General features: G+C 40.2%; 1 protein-coding gene across 4 annotated transcripts; it reads left to right on the forward strand.

The window, feature by feature from the left end:
- Positions 1–185: 185 nt before the first annotated feature.
- tfcp2 (transcription factor CP2) lies at positions 186–16,195 on the forward strand. 4 transcript variants are annotated; one of them, XM_010890547.4, is made up of 18 exons: positions 186–544; positions 975–1,211; positions 4,846–4,997; positions 5,126–5,202; positions 5,350–5,455; positions 5,621–5,727; positions 5,892–6,044; positions 6,593–6,703; positions 6,988–7,076; positions 7,232–7,280; positions 8,911–8,937; positions 9,606–9,650; positions 10,026–10,119; positions 10,228–10,318; positions 11,184–11,290; positions 11,979–12,121; positions 13,958–14,009; positions 14,092–16,195. In XM_010890547.4, the coding sequence occupies exons 2-18, from the start codon at positions 1,090–1,092 to the stop codon at positions 14,148–14,150; spliced, it is 1,584 nt and encodes a 527-aa protein (XP_010888849.1). In that variant the 5' UTR covers positions 186–544; positions 975–1,089; the 3' UTR covers positions 14,151–16,195. The 4 variants fall into 4 exon arrangements, with proteins under 4 accessions (XP_010888849.1, XP_010888851.1, XP_010888850.1 ...); XM_010890548.3 differs by having other exon boundaries at positions 187–544; positions 14,113–16,195; XM_034295984.1 differs by lacking the exon at positions 186–544 and adding an exon at positions 707–727.
- Positions 16,196–16,435: the final 240 nt, after the last annotated feature.

Here is a 16,435-nt window from a genome sequence, read left to right on the forward strand (position 1 = left end):
GAGAGGGGACTTTCGCCGTGGGAAAGTGGCTAAGGCAAGTGCCAAGGGGCTGAATTGAGTCCAGCCTTGCGGTGCACCCCATGTTTCATTTTGCTACTACTGCCGACTGACCTACGAAGATTATTTCCACTCCAATCCAGCAGGAGGCGACGATTTACTTGTGACAAAAATCTGTTGGAACAACCAACCGTAGTATAATATTACGGAAATTACGGAATCAGGTTTTCTAGTTTAGTGGCTAGCTAGATAAACAAACATATTTTGATACATTTGTATATTTTGTTTTTATCACGATACATTTTATTGCCGATTTCATAAATTACAAACTCTAGCTATATGACTCAGTGCTATTATGTTCAAATAGTTAGTGTTCACAGCTTCTGTTTCCCTTAACATTTGCTAGCTACCGTTCTCGTAGCCTGATAGTGATACAGCTACTCTAGCGTTGCGTTAGTTCATGCTTAACTTTACTTTGAGAACGAGGGAGCAACAGGGACATGGCGTGCAGTGGTCGCAGGGTTAGCTAGCCAACTTGGTTTTTAAGGTAGGTTCCGTGCCTATATAAGTACTATAAGTACTAACTAGCTATAAGGTAATATAACACATGCTGTGTTGACAATAAATTGCTAGCGAAAACCTACAACCATTTCTCATCTATGTGAACTTATAGAAATGTCATGAACAAATTTAATTGACTGCTACTACTTCACACACAGCATATTATACTGTACGTCATGCCATTCTACCTTCAATGTGTTTAGTGATACTGAATGTTAATACCTGCCACCTCAGCTGTGATAACTTTTTGTGGTCCATACAATCTAGAGGCTCCAGATATGATCTGGCAATTGATTTGTTAAGCTTTAAACTGTAAAACTATAACACAAATAACGTTAGTCTTTCACTCTTCTTGCTACGATAACATGTAGCTATTTATACTGAGCTATTTGTGTGTTTTGACTTTTTTCTTTCAGTTAGTAGCAGAACACCATCTGCCCAGCTGTAAAAAAATAAAAAAAAGCGTGGACTTCTAAGACCGGGGATTGAGAATTTCATACATCCTAGACTGGAATTGAACTCACGGTCGTCATGGCTTGGGCTCTGAAATTACCCCTTACGGACGAGGTCATTGAATCCGGCCTGGTCCAGGACTTTGATGCCAGTCTCTCTGGCATTGGACAGGAACTTGGTGCTGGGGCGTACAGTATGAGGTATGAATCAACCCTGGAATTTTTTGGGAAATGTTTTTAATCAGTGAGGGTAGGAAAGTCATTGTGACACAAACAGTGCAGTCCTGAATTGCAGCAAACAATGTACCATCCTTATATGTATAACCTGATCGCAATATGTATTTGACTGCCAAGCATTTAATTGATTAATTACAGTACATGAATCAGCTGCCACTGTCAGTTCTGCCAACAATGCCTTTAACCCTTTGTCAGGTATGGGCACCTGGTAAACCCCTTGTAAGGTCAGTGTACACATTTGAGAAGTTAGTTATGGTCCCCATTGATTTGTTAGGCACTCTGTCATATCACATTGAACATTTAAACATTGTTTGTCCTCAGTCAGACATTCTTAAAAACATGTAGAAAAAAAATCAAAATAATGACAAGCATTTACTGCTGTTGAAGTCGCAATAGAGTGCAATATTTTAGTTTATCTCAAAATATATATTAACTCTCAACCCATCTTGTTAGAATTACAAGTATTGGCTTTACACAGGTACTTTTTTATTTATTTCACCGGCCACGCTAGCGTTTGGTCACGGCTCTATACAGTGCATGTGTTTTAATGGCTTTTTTGGGAAAGAAAAATACTGTTATGTTCAATAATGAGTATATGCATGGTGTGATTTACAGCACAACAAATAGTTTCCAAACTTTCTGATGTAGTTTAATAGCTGTACTATTTAAAACATGCGCAGCAGTCGCAGCGACAACTGCAGTGTAGCCCACCGTCGGTAGGAGCGGAGTGGCGCAATTACAGATTACAGCGATAAATACTTTTTAACTGAGATCGTGTCTTGGGTGTTTTCATAGGCTTGGTGGTTTCAATGTTAGTTTTAGTTTAAACTGCAACTACTAGCGTCAATGCCAAATTACTACAGTGTTTTCCGGCCCAGCGAATGGAAGCGAAATCAATTCTTCCAGACACAACACAAGTGCTGTTGTCTCCGTTACCAGGGTTACCTCCTGCCCTTAAAGCAATGGATTGTCTCATCTGTCATTGGTTGAGTTCGCAATATGTTTTGGAAATTGTGCAATGTGGGAGGGGGGGGGGGGGCGCATTTTGGGAAACATTGCACAACACACTCATTCACTGTGTGTGTCTGTTTTAGGTCTTACTAAACTCATGGGGACCAAATGTCCCAATGAGTATAGTAAAACCAGAAAAAATTTGTCTCATTGGGACATTTTGCCGGTCCCCGTGAGGCAAAACATTTCCAGCTCAGGGTTTAGGGTAAAAAAAATCACTGTAGCTGGTGAACCAAGAAGTTAATTTGAATCCTTAGATGTGGATCAGGCAGATTGAATCTCAAAATCCAGACAGATTATATTCAACATTTCAGTAATGCATTGGGAAAAAACATCTACTAAATGTATTGGGTTTATCAGAAAATCTATTAGTCCTCATTTACTCCAGATTATCAAGAGACATGCATTAGTGATTCATATCAAATGTATTTATAAAGCATTTTTACATCCGCAGTTGTCACAAAGTGCTTTTACAAAACACCCGGCCTTAAACCCCAAGGAGCAAACAACAGTAGTGTTGAAGTTCAGTGGCTAGGAAAAAATCCCTAAGAAGGCCGAAATTTAGGAAGTATCCTCGAGAGGACTCCGGCTCAGAGGGGTGACCAGTCCTCTTCTGTCTTTGCCGGGTGAACATATTAAGAGTACAAATTGTAATAATTAATAAATGCATGTGGGCTCCAGAGTTTATTTAAATTTAGTCCAGGTTGGAAGCATGACCAGATGGACAAAGGACAGGGACAACACAGGGGATGGGGAGGTATCAACACAGTGGCAGCTGAAATCGTCAGGTATCGTCTTGATCTTCAACACAACCAGGAGGTCTTTGGACAGGGACAGCAACTGGTCTTTCAAGCCTGGTACTTCTCAGGTGTGGGCCAGGACCTCATGTCCTCCTAGAAATGCAAACTATAGGTGATGGACTGGCCAAGCATGTCTCAAGACCTAAACCCCATTGAGCATCTGTGGGGCATCCTCAAACGGAAGGTGGAGGAGCGCAAGGTCTCTAACATCCACCAGCTCTGTGATGTCGACATGGAGGAGTGGAAGAGGACTCCAGTGGCAACATGTGAAGCTCTGATGAACTCCATGCCCAAGAGGGTTAAGGCAGTGCTGGAAAATAATGGTGGCCACACAAAATATTGACACTTTTTGCACAATTTGGACATTTTCACTTAGGGGTGTACTCACTTTTGTTGCCAGCGGTTTAGACATTAATGGCTGTGTGTTGTGTTTTTTGAGGGGACAGCAAATGTACACTGTTATACAAGCTGTTCACTCACTACCTTACATTGTAGCAAAGTGTCATTTCTTCAGTGTTGTCACCTGAAAAGATATAATCAAATATTCACAAATATTCACTTTTGTCAGATACTATATAACTGTGTGTCATCAGCATAACAGTGAAAATGTACATTGTGTTTCTGGATTACATCACCCAGAGGTAGCATATATAGTGAGAACAATAATGGGCCCAGAACCGAGGCTTGAGGAACACCAAAACATACCTTTGATTTGTCAGAGGATATGCCATCCACACATACGAACTGATATCTTTCAGATAAATAAGATTTAAACCAGGCTAGAACATGTCCACGTAGCCCAATATGGGTTTCCAGTCTCTCTAAGAGAAGGGAGTGATCAATTGTTTCAAAAGCAGCAATAAGATCAAGAAGCAACAGGATGGATGCGGAACCTTTGTCTGAGGCCATTAGAAGGTCATTTATTATCTTCTCAAGTGCAGTCTCAGTACTATGATGGGGTCTGAAACCGGACTGGGGCATTTCATTAATGTTATTTGTCTTCAGGAAGGCATTCAGTTGTTGGGAAACAAATTTTTCTAAGATTTTTGAGAGGTTTGGGAGGTTTGATATTGGCCTATAATAGTTTAATATGTCTGGATCCAGATCTGATGTTCTTCGAAGAGGCTTAATTTCCGCTATTCTTAGTGAGTTTGATGCGCATCTGGAGAAAAGGGAGCAATTTATTATGTTCAACATTGGCTGACCTAGCACAGGAAATAGCTCCTTAAGTAATTTTGTTGGATCATCATTGGTAAAACGTATTATAACTTTTTGATCTATAGTATTTCATCACCTCTTGCACTTGGGTCTTTGCAAGGTCGGGAACAGTTTTTGTGCAGGAGATACAAAACACAGTTTGAAAGCCGGGGTTGTGAGTGGTTTGTTTCTGTTACATAATGCCAAAGTGCCAGCAAAGTGCCTCATTGTCAGTGAAATTCTTATGTTGAAGGGGAGAATGAGATACCCAGGCTGGATACCCCTGTAGCTGATTGTTTTATACACATTTTTGCCATTGTGACTAATGAACCGTGAAGCTAGAGGATAGTATAAATCACTTGCTCCTTTCTCGTGGCTCGTAGTGCTATTTATCGTAAAAAACGTAAAAAAATATTTTAATAATGCCATTTTATTTTAGAGGTAGGTGTATTCTCAGTCTCATGTTGGGGAGATATAAAGTCTGTAGATCTTTTTCATATAGATGTGGATACTATGGCAATTTTATCTTCCTGTGAACCACATTGGGTTGCCAGTTAATTGTCTGTTTTGTTGTACGCTTCTTTCTCCAGTGATGTGCTGGCCCTCCCCATCTTCAAGCAGGAGGAGTCCAACCTGCCACCTGACAGTGAGAACAAGATTCTTCCTTTCCAGTATGTTCTGTGCGCAGCTACCTCACCTGCCATCAAACTGCATGACGAAACGCTTACCTACCTCAACCAAGGTTAGCATCAGCCTGTGTGCCATCTGCATTAGTGTGCTTTTTTTTTGTGCAGTTGTTACTAATTGTAAGTAACAAGGCAAAGAAGCAGTGTTTATGAGCTAAAGCGTGTGCTTTTTTTTAAATTTCAGGGCAGTCTTATGAAATTCGAATGCTTGACAATCGGAAAATGGGGGAACTCCCAGAAATCACTGGCAAAATGGTGAAGGTAACATCAACAAGAACACACTGAGACATCACCATAGGAGTGAGAGTGAGCAAATGCCTGGGCCTCTTCCTATGGCATCATTTACATTGTGGTCTACCTGCAATGCAGATACGTCTGGGTTCCTCAGTTGTGTTATGTTATCCTCAGAGCATCATCCGAGTGGTCTTCCATGACCGCCGTCTTCAGTACACAGAGCACCAGCAGCTGGAGGGTTGGCGATGGAACAGGCCTGGAGACCGCATCCTTGACCTGGGTAAGATCTCTACCTCTGGGTCTGTTGGCCTACTCTGGGTGCAGAACTGGAGGGGGCTGCCAGTGTCTTCTCTGAAATGAAGGATGTTTGACAAAAGCCTGTGTGACATGATTACTGAGTGCTCACCCAGACCTACTGATAATGTCTGACAATGCTCCATTGCAGATATCCCCATGTCAGTTGGTATGGTCGACCCCAGGGCTAACCCTACTCAGCTTAACACTGTGGAGTTCCTCTGGGACCCGTCAAAAAGAACTTCCGTTTTTATCCAGGTAGCATGATAAACAGCCGCGTGGCCGTTGCTTATCTTCCTAACTGTCAAGTTGCTGTCTCAATTAGAGCTCTTGGCTCGCAGAATTAAACAATGTTTCTGTCCCATCACAACTTCAGCGACATCCTCCCGTTTTCAAGTGGCCGTGACAATTCGTTGTTTTAGGTTCACTGCATCAGCACTGAGTTCACCATGCGGAAGCACGGCGGAGAGAAGGGTGTGCCTTTCCGCATCCAGATCGACACTTTCAAAGAGAACGATGGTGGAGAGTATACAGAGCACCTGCATTCTGCCAGCTGTCAGGTGAAGGTCTTCAAGGTGAGAGGACTGTCTGGCTGGAGACCGCTGCTGTTACCATGAGGTTTCATTTAGTGAAGCTCACTGGCTAGGGATAAACGATTCACTGGTACTCAATAATCCATCTTGAAATCTTAAAGTGGGAATGCATTTTCATTATTTCCCTGACTGAGTTTAGTGGTATTTTTTTTGACATCCTTTACCTGATCTGTGTAGATCAACAACTATCTGTCTTCTTTCAGCTCTTTGGTTGTTATCCATGGTGATGAATGGAAAAGGGATTTTGCATGTGTGTGACCTGGTATTTGTACCGCAGGGAAACTGGTGAAAGCTGTTCTATAAGTTCCTGGTGCATGAGACCAATGAAAAAGCATATAATTTCATCAACAGATGACACTTTGTTTAGTTATATTTCAAATATTACTTATTCGCACAGAATAATTTCAGATGAAGTGTTGTTCTTGTGTTGTATCGGAAACCATGTATTGAAATGTCTGGAATTGTGCTTGGCAGGTGATAGGCACATCCTAGCACTATCAACAAAAGACATCATTACTTTACCCTTACAGCCTAAAGGTGCAGACCGGAAGCAGAAGACGGACAGAGAGAAAATGGAGAAGAGGGCTCCTCAGGAGAAGGAGAAATACCAGCCCTCATATGAAACCACCATCCTGACCGAGGTAAGAGTATGTCGACTGAATGGGATGGAGGAAACGAGTCGAAATGAAGACAATATGGCCGGAAAGGAGTGTTGCTTTAGAGAGCATGAAGTCTAAGGGATGAAGCTACTTTCCTGAAAGATGGATTATTTCATAATTTCTGTCAGTAGTTGAATTATAATGTGTAGACAGTCTGTACAACACAGGGTACCTTTCTGTAATCAAGAACTAACATCTGGAAAGCTGCATTATGCAAAAAAGCCTAGTTCTCTCCCTACTAGAATAACAGAAATGTTCTCTTACAGTGCTCTCCCTGGCCAGAGGTCACCTATGTCAATAACTCTCCTTCGCCAGGCTTCAACAGCTCACACAACAGTTTTCCAGTGGCAGAGGGGTATGGATCAGGATAGAAGCACAACCACATTGTGTACAATGTCAATTTATGGGTGTTGCAAATGCCATTCCGATGTGTTTTTGTTTCTTTTGTCGCTTTTCCTTTATGTCCCCTCATATAAATGTAAGGGTTTTCTTTTGTCCCATGCCTTGCAGAAATGGATCCCCCAGTCATCAGCCAGAGCCTGTGGTTCAGGTGGCAGATGTAAGTACTTCTTCCCTTCGACTTGTGTGTTCTAATCTCAACCATGGCTCATTGACATCTGTTCCATCCTTCTCACAAACCATACACCTACATTTTATTAGTCCATATCCTAACTTATTTAGCAATCATTCCACTTTAAATGATTTTCAAAGTAGCACACACTTTCTTTCAGCATCGCCACCACACTTCCATTTGTGTACCTGGGTCGTTCCCCAAGAAAAGTGCCTTTGTATATTTTATGTAAAGTGAACTAAGCCTGTTTTATTTGATGACGTTTGCTTTAATGTCCAGTGGTTTTGGAAATAATCCAGACCCCTTCACCTTTTCCACTTTTTGTTTTGTCATAGACTTGAACAAATATGCCTGCAATATGCACACAATGACCATTATGACGAAATGAAAACATGTTTTTAGAAGTTTGTAATAATTTATTGAAATTGAAAAAAACAGTATACTGACCCTTTTCAGTTCATTATGCAAGAGGCTGTTGTTAAGTCTCACAGGTTTGGGTCTTCTCTGATATACCTTTACCGTCTTTTGGTCTTCTCGGGTATACCTTTACTGTCTTTGGGTCTTCTCGGGTATACCTTTACCGTCTTCGGGTCTTCTCGGGTATACCTTTACCGTCTTTGGGTCTTCTCGGGTACACCTTTACCGTCTTTGGGTCTTCTCGGGTATACCTTTACTTCAGTGAGTTAATTGTGTACATTTTGTTCTCATCAGACCAGAGAATATTTTTTGTTTTGTCGTGGACAACTAAGTGGAATGTAACTGTTAATTAACAAATCATGAATCATTCTGCAACAAGCTGGCTTTCAGTCACCACCACCTGTTATTAACAAGCTACCATTTCTTTCATGGCTCATTGGAAGTTGAAACATGGTTACGTTTTACCCTGTTACTTTATTTTGCAGTTACTGTAATTTATGTCCATAAATATTTTTGATCTTTTTCCTCTAAGTTAAACATTTAACGTATTTTAACAAAGGCACAGAATTGTTGGAACGACCCATACATTCCATACATTTTAATTTGATCACATTTGCATGGCAGTCTGAACGTATTCAACAAAAATAATGAATATATTTGATAATACTGTTTTGTGCTTGATTATCTGTCTGAATATGTTAGCAACCAATGGGAAAAGTAAAATAAATGCATTAGTAAATGTCCCCAGAATTGGGCTTCTTCGTTATATGAACCTGCTGAATAAGAAATGTCATATTAAAATACTTGAATCTGCCATTTCCTTTTAACAGTTATTTTAAAAGGAAAGCAATTTGAATGAGTGACATGCTCGTATTGAAATGTTCATTTCTTGTGATTCCCTCTTTTCCCCCTTAATGGTTACCTTGAAACACAGTTACTAATGCGTGAATCATGCCCTTTGTAATTTTTTTTTGGTCCATCAAAGCATTTTCCATCAAAGCACCTTTTTGCCACTGTTTTAGACTTGTCCTCTATGAAGAATATGTTGTATGGCGCGCATCCCAAATCACAATGATTGATTGATCCAAACGCCCATTTAAATAAGCCTAGTCATCCTTTTCTCTGCACCTATCAGTCCAGCTTTATAAAGGGTGTGTACACTTTCTCTCCCTTCTTTCTCCTGCATTGTTATCCGATATAGATTGAAAGCTGTCTGACTGATACAATTGTAAGTTTCCAACATTTTCTAAATGTCTGATTCTGATTAGAGATGCAGACTTGACGATTTAGACGCTCAGCTAGAATGCAAGTGAGCGACATTCACCGATGTGTAATATAATCGTTAAATAATGGATTGCACTTGTTAAGCTTATCACTCGCTGCCTGAGAATTACACGTGTGTTCCCAGTTGTTTTCTGGTAGTCTGTAATAGTTTGTAGGCAGCAACATGTAACATAATTTTCCCTATGGCCTGCTTGAATTTTGGGCAGTAAGCCTTTTGTGTCAAAGAAGGCTAATCCTGTTCCCTTTTGTTTGTGCCATCTTGTCAACAAAATACAAAACAATTAGTTGGAAGAGCACAAACAAATCTGGTACTGGACTACTGTAATACACCTAGTTTTTCTTTATCAGCATTTATTTCAGTACCCCTCTGTGCATGTAGTATCCATGTAAAAATTGCATTTCAAACTGAATTTTAAATTAGATGTAGCGCTGAGCAATAAAACCGATAGTAGTTTGACAATAGCCTTGCTTTTTGCCATTGTCAATATATCACCAATTGTGTATTACCTCCGTTTAGACAGAAATATGTAGGCCAGGTTGTTTGGGGCTTGGGGAGGTCTTGACATGATGGTACAATATCATTTTAAAATTGAGAGACATTCTGCCTTACAGTTGTCGTCCCATCTACTTACAAGAGACAGTGAAAGTATCCATCAGGTATATATGCATTTATTTGATGATTTCTAGTTTGAATGTCACATTTTGCCCCTTTCAGAGCAAAGCAGGATGTGTTTCACATAGGTGTTCTCTCACCAGGCTCTAGAAATTGTGTGTGTAGAACAATTGAACAATGATAAAAACTCATTTGTTTGTTATTCATCCTATGCAGAAGTGGATGACTGCCACATTGGTCTCAAAGAGTTTTAGTGTGTACTTTAAACGTCTTTGAAACTCTTCTGTCTGCTCTAGCATTGTTATGGGTCTTATCTCCATCTGACCCTACTTTGGAATTCATTTCTACGCTTTTAAAATAATTCAAGGTAAATCATTTTCATGGCTTCGCTCCACATGTCTCTCTTTTGGAACAAACAGAACCTGTTACCCACGGCAACACCACAGGATGCACAGCAGTGGCTCCATAGAAACCGCTTTTCACCGTTCTGTCGTCTCTTCACAAATTTTTCAGGTAGGAGGGTCAATATGGATTTTCATGCAAGTTAATGTGTATTCTCAACGTTGTGGATGTCATCCTGAAACTAAACTAAAGTATGTGGTTGATGTTACTGTGTTCCAGGGGCAGATCTGTTAAAGCTGACCAGGGAAGATGTCATTCAGATCTGTGGGCCAGCAGATGGTATAAGGCTCTTCAATGCATTGAAAGGGCGGTAGGTCTACTTCCTAGTCACTATTTTTTCTGCTTGCTTCCTCTTTCTGTCTCCCTCCTACATCCTTCATTGCAGCTTGCCTCATTGCTCTCTGTAAAGCAAATTACCAGTATGACAATTTATAGTGATATCTTTTTTTTGTTTGTAGTGAGCTTAATTACATTGAGTCAATTGCCCCTGCTGACATCACGCTCCACTGAACTCAGTGGTGTTCAAACTTTCAGCAGAGACCCCACTACTTTACGACAGAATTTCACATTTTCTCCTATTCAGGGCTTTTTTTGTTGTAAAAACAATCTGTAAGCTGCGGAGAATTTTAGCCACCAAGGAAAAATGTTGGATGTCCCTGTCTGCCATTTGTTCTTTGAGGAGAGATGTTTGCGTCTCTTACTGTGGCAGATGGAAGTGTGTGCAGCTTTTCCGTCTGACAACAGATCCAGTGTGTAGTTATTCCCTAAATTGGCTCCTAAGCAAACAAGCTAGGTACCCAACTAGCTGAAGTCTTTTGACAAGGCAAACTATGAGGGATGTTTAAAAATTCACATCTTTCTATTCCACTATTAGCCACGAGGTAGTTTGTCTAGTAACGCCTTGTCTTGTGCCATGGGCGGAGTTTGCCTTTGTACACTAGGTAATGAATGTGCTGCTAACAAGGCAAATCCGAAGAGAAAAGGGAAACATTGTGATCTTACCTGAATGCCAATTTTAGATAAGCTCAATTATAACTTAGTTCTAAGAATTGATTGAAGTCAGTAATACAACGATAAATGAGTAAATCCAAAGAGAATTCCTCCCCCCTTACACACACACACACCATGTCTATATTGCAATACTATCTGTCAGCTTATTAATTTTGTGTGTGTAGGGTGGTCCGTCCCAGGCTGACGGTGTATGTGTGCCAGGAATCCCAGCAGGCTCGCGAACAGCAGCAGAAACATGAAAACGGAGACACAGCTAGTAACACTTTTTTCGGTATGCTTGTGCGTGTGTTTGTGTGTTGTCTATGTATAAAGCATTCGCTACACTGCCTCAGTACCTAAGCGGTATAGGATGGTTTTGATGTGACTTTCATCTCTGGCACACAATTGTCCATTAACCAGCTCTGCAAACATTATAATATGTGGGGCACTTAAAATCAGCAGTTTCATTGAGCAACTGTAATATTTACTGGTGTTATGCACAGAATTTAATACCCAAAAAGCCCATTGGAGGAGAGTGACTGCTGGGTTTTGAGAAGGAAACGTGGAGAGATGAATCAAGTAATAACCAGTTGAGAATTACTGCAGGCAACACATTTTTCGGTATAAATAAGAATTGTTTGCCTTCTGTGTATATTGTCAGTAAATACTATAGGTTCTCTGCAAAACTATGTTTTCTTTTTTAAGTGCCCAACATGTTTTGGCATTGTAATGTGTGCAAAGCTGGTTAATGAACAATGTTATTAGTGCTTTGTTAGTGGGATAGACAAAGTAATATCAAAACTGCCGTCTTCCTGTCAGGTACCGAGACATCATCAAACATGCTTGCTTACCTGCTGATGGTTGCCAAAGTACCAAGTGATGGTATAATCGTGGATCTTTATGGCCTAACACACTGCTGGCTGTGTGGTGGTTATGACCGTTATTGACAATGTGTCCCTATACTTGCCTGTCTTCTTTAGTGTACCACGCCATCTACCTTGAAGACTTGACAGCAGTGGAGCTGACAGAGAAGATTGCTCAGCTATTCAACATCTCACCCAGACAGATTAGTCAGATTTTTAAACAGGGGCCCACTGGTATACATGTCCTGGTCAGTGATGAGGTGAGTCCTGGTCAGTTTACCTTTGTTTGCCTGTAAAGGACTCCCATTCCTTTATCATCCAGTTGTGTTGAGCCTGTAAGTGATGTGCTACAAAATAGGTTCTCATTCTGACACTGCCTTTGTCTCCATTTACTTTGGTTCCTTTTACCTGAGTCCAAATGTGTATGCAGTTCGGCACTTAAGTATATAGTGCTCACAGAAAACAAGAGGTCTGTCTTAGTGGTTTTAGAAGTATTTTTGTAGTTTATTTTCATACCTGAACTAATCCCTTAATTGTTTGCAGTGACGCAAAGTGGCAGCTACACACTGCACTAGATCCACCTTACAAGTGGGCGATTTAAAGTTTATTTTGAATTAAATAATTTGTATCTGCTTAAGTAAGACTTGGACTTTGTTTAAATTGATGGTGTTTAAATTTGTTTTTCAACTGCTAGCGTGTGGCACGCAGATGTTTTTTAACATAAGCTTGGTTATGCAGAACAGTTTGGCTATTAGTTTCTGCAAATGTAGGATACTTGATACGGCAGAACATTTTGCACAACATTTTTAAGTTTGTAACTGTGTGGGAATTACACACATTTTTATGTATAGTACTCCTATTTTTGGGGACCATTGGAAGTAGTATTATGTCTTGGGCATGTATGGCTACTACTGAGTTGGCTCACTTATCTTCACCAAATGTGACTGTTGATGGAAGCACCAGGATTCTGGAATATCTTATTTGCTCATATCCAACCACACTAAGTGGATGGCACTTCACCTTGCAGCAGGGCGATGTTCAAGAACACACTGCTAAAGCAACCAAGGAGTTTTTAAGGGACAAACAGCAGAATGTTCCATTTCAAGTTTAATCACCCTACCCGAATCCAACAAAGCATGCATTTCACTTGCTGGAAACAACACTTAATACACCCACCCCCCACCCCCGCCCAAAAAAACTGTAACTGAAGATGCCTGGCAGAGCATCACTAGGGACCCACAATCTGATGATTTTTGTGGATTTAACTTCCAGCAAGAAAGCAAGCAAGTTTCTTTCTTTAGCACAATTCATACATAGGAGAGATTCAATGTGCTTTACAAAGAAAAAGAGAAATATATAAAAATACAACAGAATAAAAACATCAAATAGGCAATACATGTGCGTTACATAGAGAAGGAAAATAGTAATAGATTAAAAACTAAATAAAAACACAACTGGTGGATTCCATAGTCGATTCCAGTGTGGTTAAGTTTAAGCGCTCAGTCATGGGCATGTGAAAAGATTAGTGTTTTTAACGTTGATTTATAAATGTATACATTCGGGGCATGTCTAAGTTGTTCTGGTGATTTATTTAAGTTGCATGCAGCATAACTGCTAAATGCAGCTTTGCCATGTTTAGTTTGGACTCTGATCTCTACCTGCTGACCTGAGTGGTAGCATATAAAGATTGAACAGTAGCGATCCGAGAACTGATCCCTGGGGGACTCTGCATGTCATAGCCACCCTATCTGATTGATGATTGCCAGGAAGTCTTCGAATGCGAAGTATTTGCAACCAAGTACTAAATAGGACACATTTATTTATGATAATCTTTTCAATTATATGTTGAAAAAAGTATAGGTCCCCTAAAATGGAGGGACTATGTATAAAAAAACACTTCATAAAAGTTTCAGTGGTTATAGATGTACATTTCCTCAAATTAAAGCTAACAGTCTTTAAGTTAGTCATTGTTCTATTTCAAATCCAATGTGCTGGAGTACACAGCCAAAACAACCAAACTTGAGTCACTGTCCAAATATTTCCAAACTGCCCTGTATGTTTGTGACTTCTAAGATGGAATTTCTTGTTTCCCTCAGATGATCCAAAACTTCCAGGATGAAGTGTGCTTTGTTTTGGACACAATGAAAGGTACGTAAGCTTACCTAAAAAGTTTTTCTTTTTCATTCAGGCATTGCAAAGAATTGTTTCTGCGATATCATCCATTACATAGGATCTGATACTTTATCAACAGCCGAGACGAACGACGGCTATCACATCATCCTGAAATGAAGACCGTCTGAGGCATTGCCTGGAACCTGCTCTCTCCTTTAGGCCCAACCCTCAAAGCCACTGTAGAGGCTCAGCCCCTGATGTTCCTGGGCCGTGCTCAAGGTGACCTGATCGTTAATCCTAGCGAATCTCTGGAGCCCCCCTGCCATGGGGACTGTTTGGCTGAAGCACCGTGCCCATCCTTGATACCTTATTGTCTTATTTTAAAGGAGTGACTGTCTTTTTGAGCTGCCATATTGAAGCAACAATTTCCAGTCTCCTTCCCAGCTAGAAACTCTGCATTTCCCTGCTTTGCTGGTCATCTGTTTGAAAGAGAACAAGGGTGGGGGGGACCAGGCTGTGATTAGTGCATCAGAGCATGCTTTGTGCTAAAGCTCTATGCTTTGGAATCAATAAGTTGTCCTGTTTTTAGAATTGACTTACAAGAGGAAGCCACAAAAAACGAGATGCTGAGCGCTAATACAGGGCACCTATATTATGGTCTCTGTCTCTTACTAGTGCTATGTTGCCTTCCTGGACACTAAGAAGCTTGTTGGTGAGGACTGTGGTTATGGCTACGAATAAGCTACGGCGACACAGCTTGCACATGAAAGCGAAATGTAATAGGAAGTCATGTCATAATGGATGAGAAAGGGACACCTGCAGCATCCTTGATACCCCCTATGTCATATCCAAGTAAAGGATGTGCTCTTATGAACGCCTATAACCTGTCAAGTTGTTCCTGTGCCCTCTTACTTGTAGACAATATCTGTGCATTTTCCAAAATTGTTTAGTCCATCTCGGTATACTGTTATGTTCATTATGATTGGCCACCCAGAACCACCCTCCTCATACATTAATCTGATTGACGCAGTCTTTATTATTGACTACAGACAGTGGGAACACCAGCATCAGTCTTTATAAGTGACTACAGACAGTGGAAACACCAGCATCAGTCTGATGTGCCTGCTATTTTGAGTGGTTTTTAAAAGCATGAATTGTGAATCATGTTTTACTTTGGCTGTTTTATAAACTTTTTAACTGATGTGTTCCTACCTTGTTTAGAGAAAAGCACTCTTAGCATTGTTTTTGGATAGTACCACTTCCAAATACTAATAGTTGATTGTTTGTGGTATGCCAAAAATGCATGTGGAAAGTTGGAGTTGGTTCCCATTCAATCAAGTTCTACTAAACACTTTCAGAATATGGATGGCTTGATGTTTAAGTGTTGTCTCGCCCAAATCCTCAGAAAGATTAAACTACTTGTCTATAAATTGACTGGTTGTATTTTTCTGTCATTCTTAGTTTTTGAGGGACACCCCTGGAGGGAAAAAACAATGGTGTAGTCATTGTTTTCATTATTCTGCAAGATTTTGTGTTCTGGAAGCAGTTTGACTCCTTCCACCTGTAGATAATTCCAGTTAAAGATGCACTGTGGGATCTTAAAGCGTAACTATCGTGAAACCAACTTCTTGGAAACAGCTTAAGTCACAAAGTAAGTCTGGTTGAGTTTTTGGGGGGATTTTTGGAACAAATCTCCAATTTACCAGGTAAACCACCCTGTTCATGAAAATTGATAACTCCTATAGACAACTGAGTCATGTGGCAGTGAGGCAAACATGAAGGAATTCAGTTTATTCTTGATTGAATGTAATAATGGGCAAAATGAGTGACCTAAGCAACATTTGACTGCAGAATTGTCGCCAATTCCAGTGTTTCAAACAGTTGCTATTTTGAGCTCTTCTCACAATACGGTGTCTTGGGCTTACTGAAAATTGTGATATAAACAGCAAGGGGATGTACCAGGCTATGCTCAAATCCTACATCGCTGCCCCTGCCCTCCCTGCCTTTTGAGAAGTAATGCTTGCACTTTTTCTTTCTTTTTTCTGGCACAATGTGGATAACTACTTAATTTGCTAAATCTAATTAGTATTACTATTGCATCCTGTCTGTGTCCCTACTAGTGATCTGAAGGTGAATACACTAACTGTAAATTGTTCTACTTAAAAATGTCTGCTAAATTACTATTTTAAAATGTACCTAATAAACTGGCCACTGTTAGTATATATGAGGGTTGGGTTATTATTTCCACAATGTCCACTTTCCCACTAACACAGGATGAACATCTTTTGTGATTGCTATTCAATGACACAGACCATCAGAGACCTAACCAACAGCTCAGACTTACATAACACGTTTAAAAAACATTGACTGCACCAAATGTCAACATGTATTACATATTTCTTGAGTTGTCTTGAATTAATTTGTCTTTTGAGGGTGTGATTCTGACTTTATGGTGTCTCATA

The sequence above is a fragment of the Esox lucius genome, chromosome 12 (genome assembly GCF_011004845.1).
Source record: "Esox lucius isolate fEsoLuc1 chromosome 12, fEsoLuc1.pri, whole genome shotgun sequence".
Classification (NCBI taxonomy): domain Eukaryota; kingdom Metazoa; phylum Chordata; class Actinopteri; order Esociformes; family Esocidae; genus Esox; species Esox lucius.

Excerpts from the sequence above, each read along its gene's own strand:
- tfcp2 (XM_010890547.4), top strand. The coding sequence starts at position 1,090 with ATGGCTTGGGCTCTGAAATTACCCCTTACGGACGAGGTCATTGAATCC. Across the intron at positions 10,120-10,227 it reads TCTCTTCACAAATTTTTCAG|GGGCAGATCTGTTAAAGCTG; the intron begins GTAGGAGGGTCA and ends ACTGTGTTCCAG. Across the intron at positions 10,319-11,183 it reads TTCAATGCATTGAAAGGGCG|GGTGGTCCGTCCCAGGCTGA; the intron begins GTAGGTCTACTT and ends TTGTGTGTGTAG.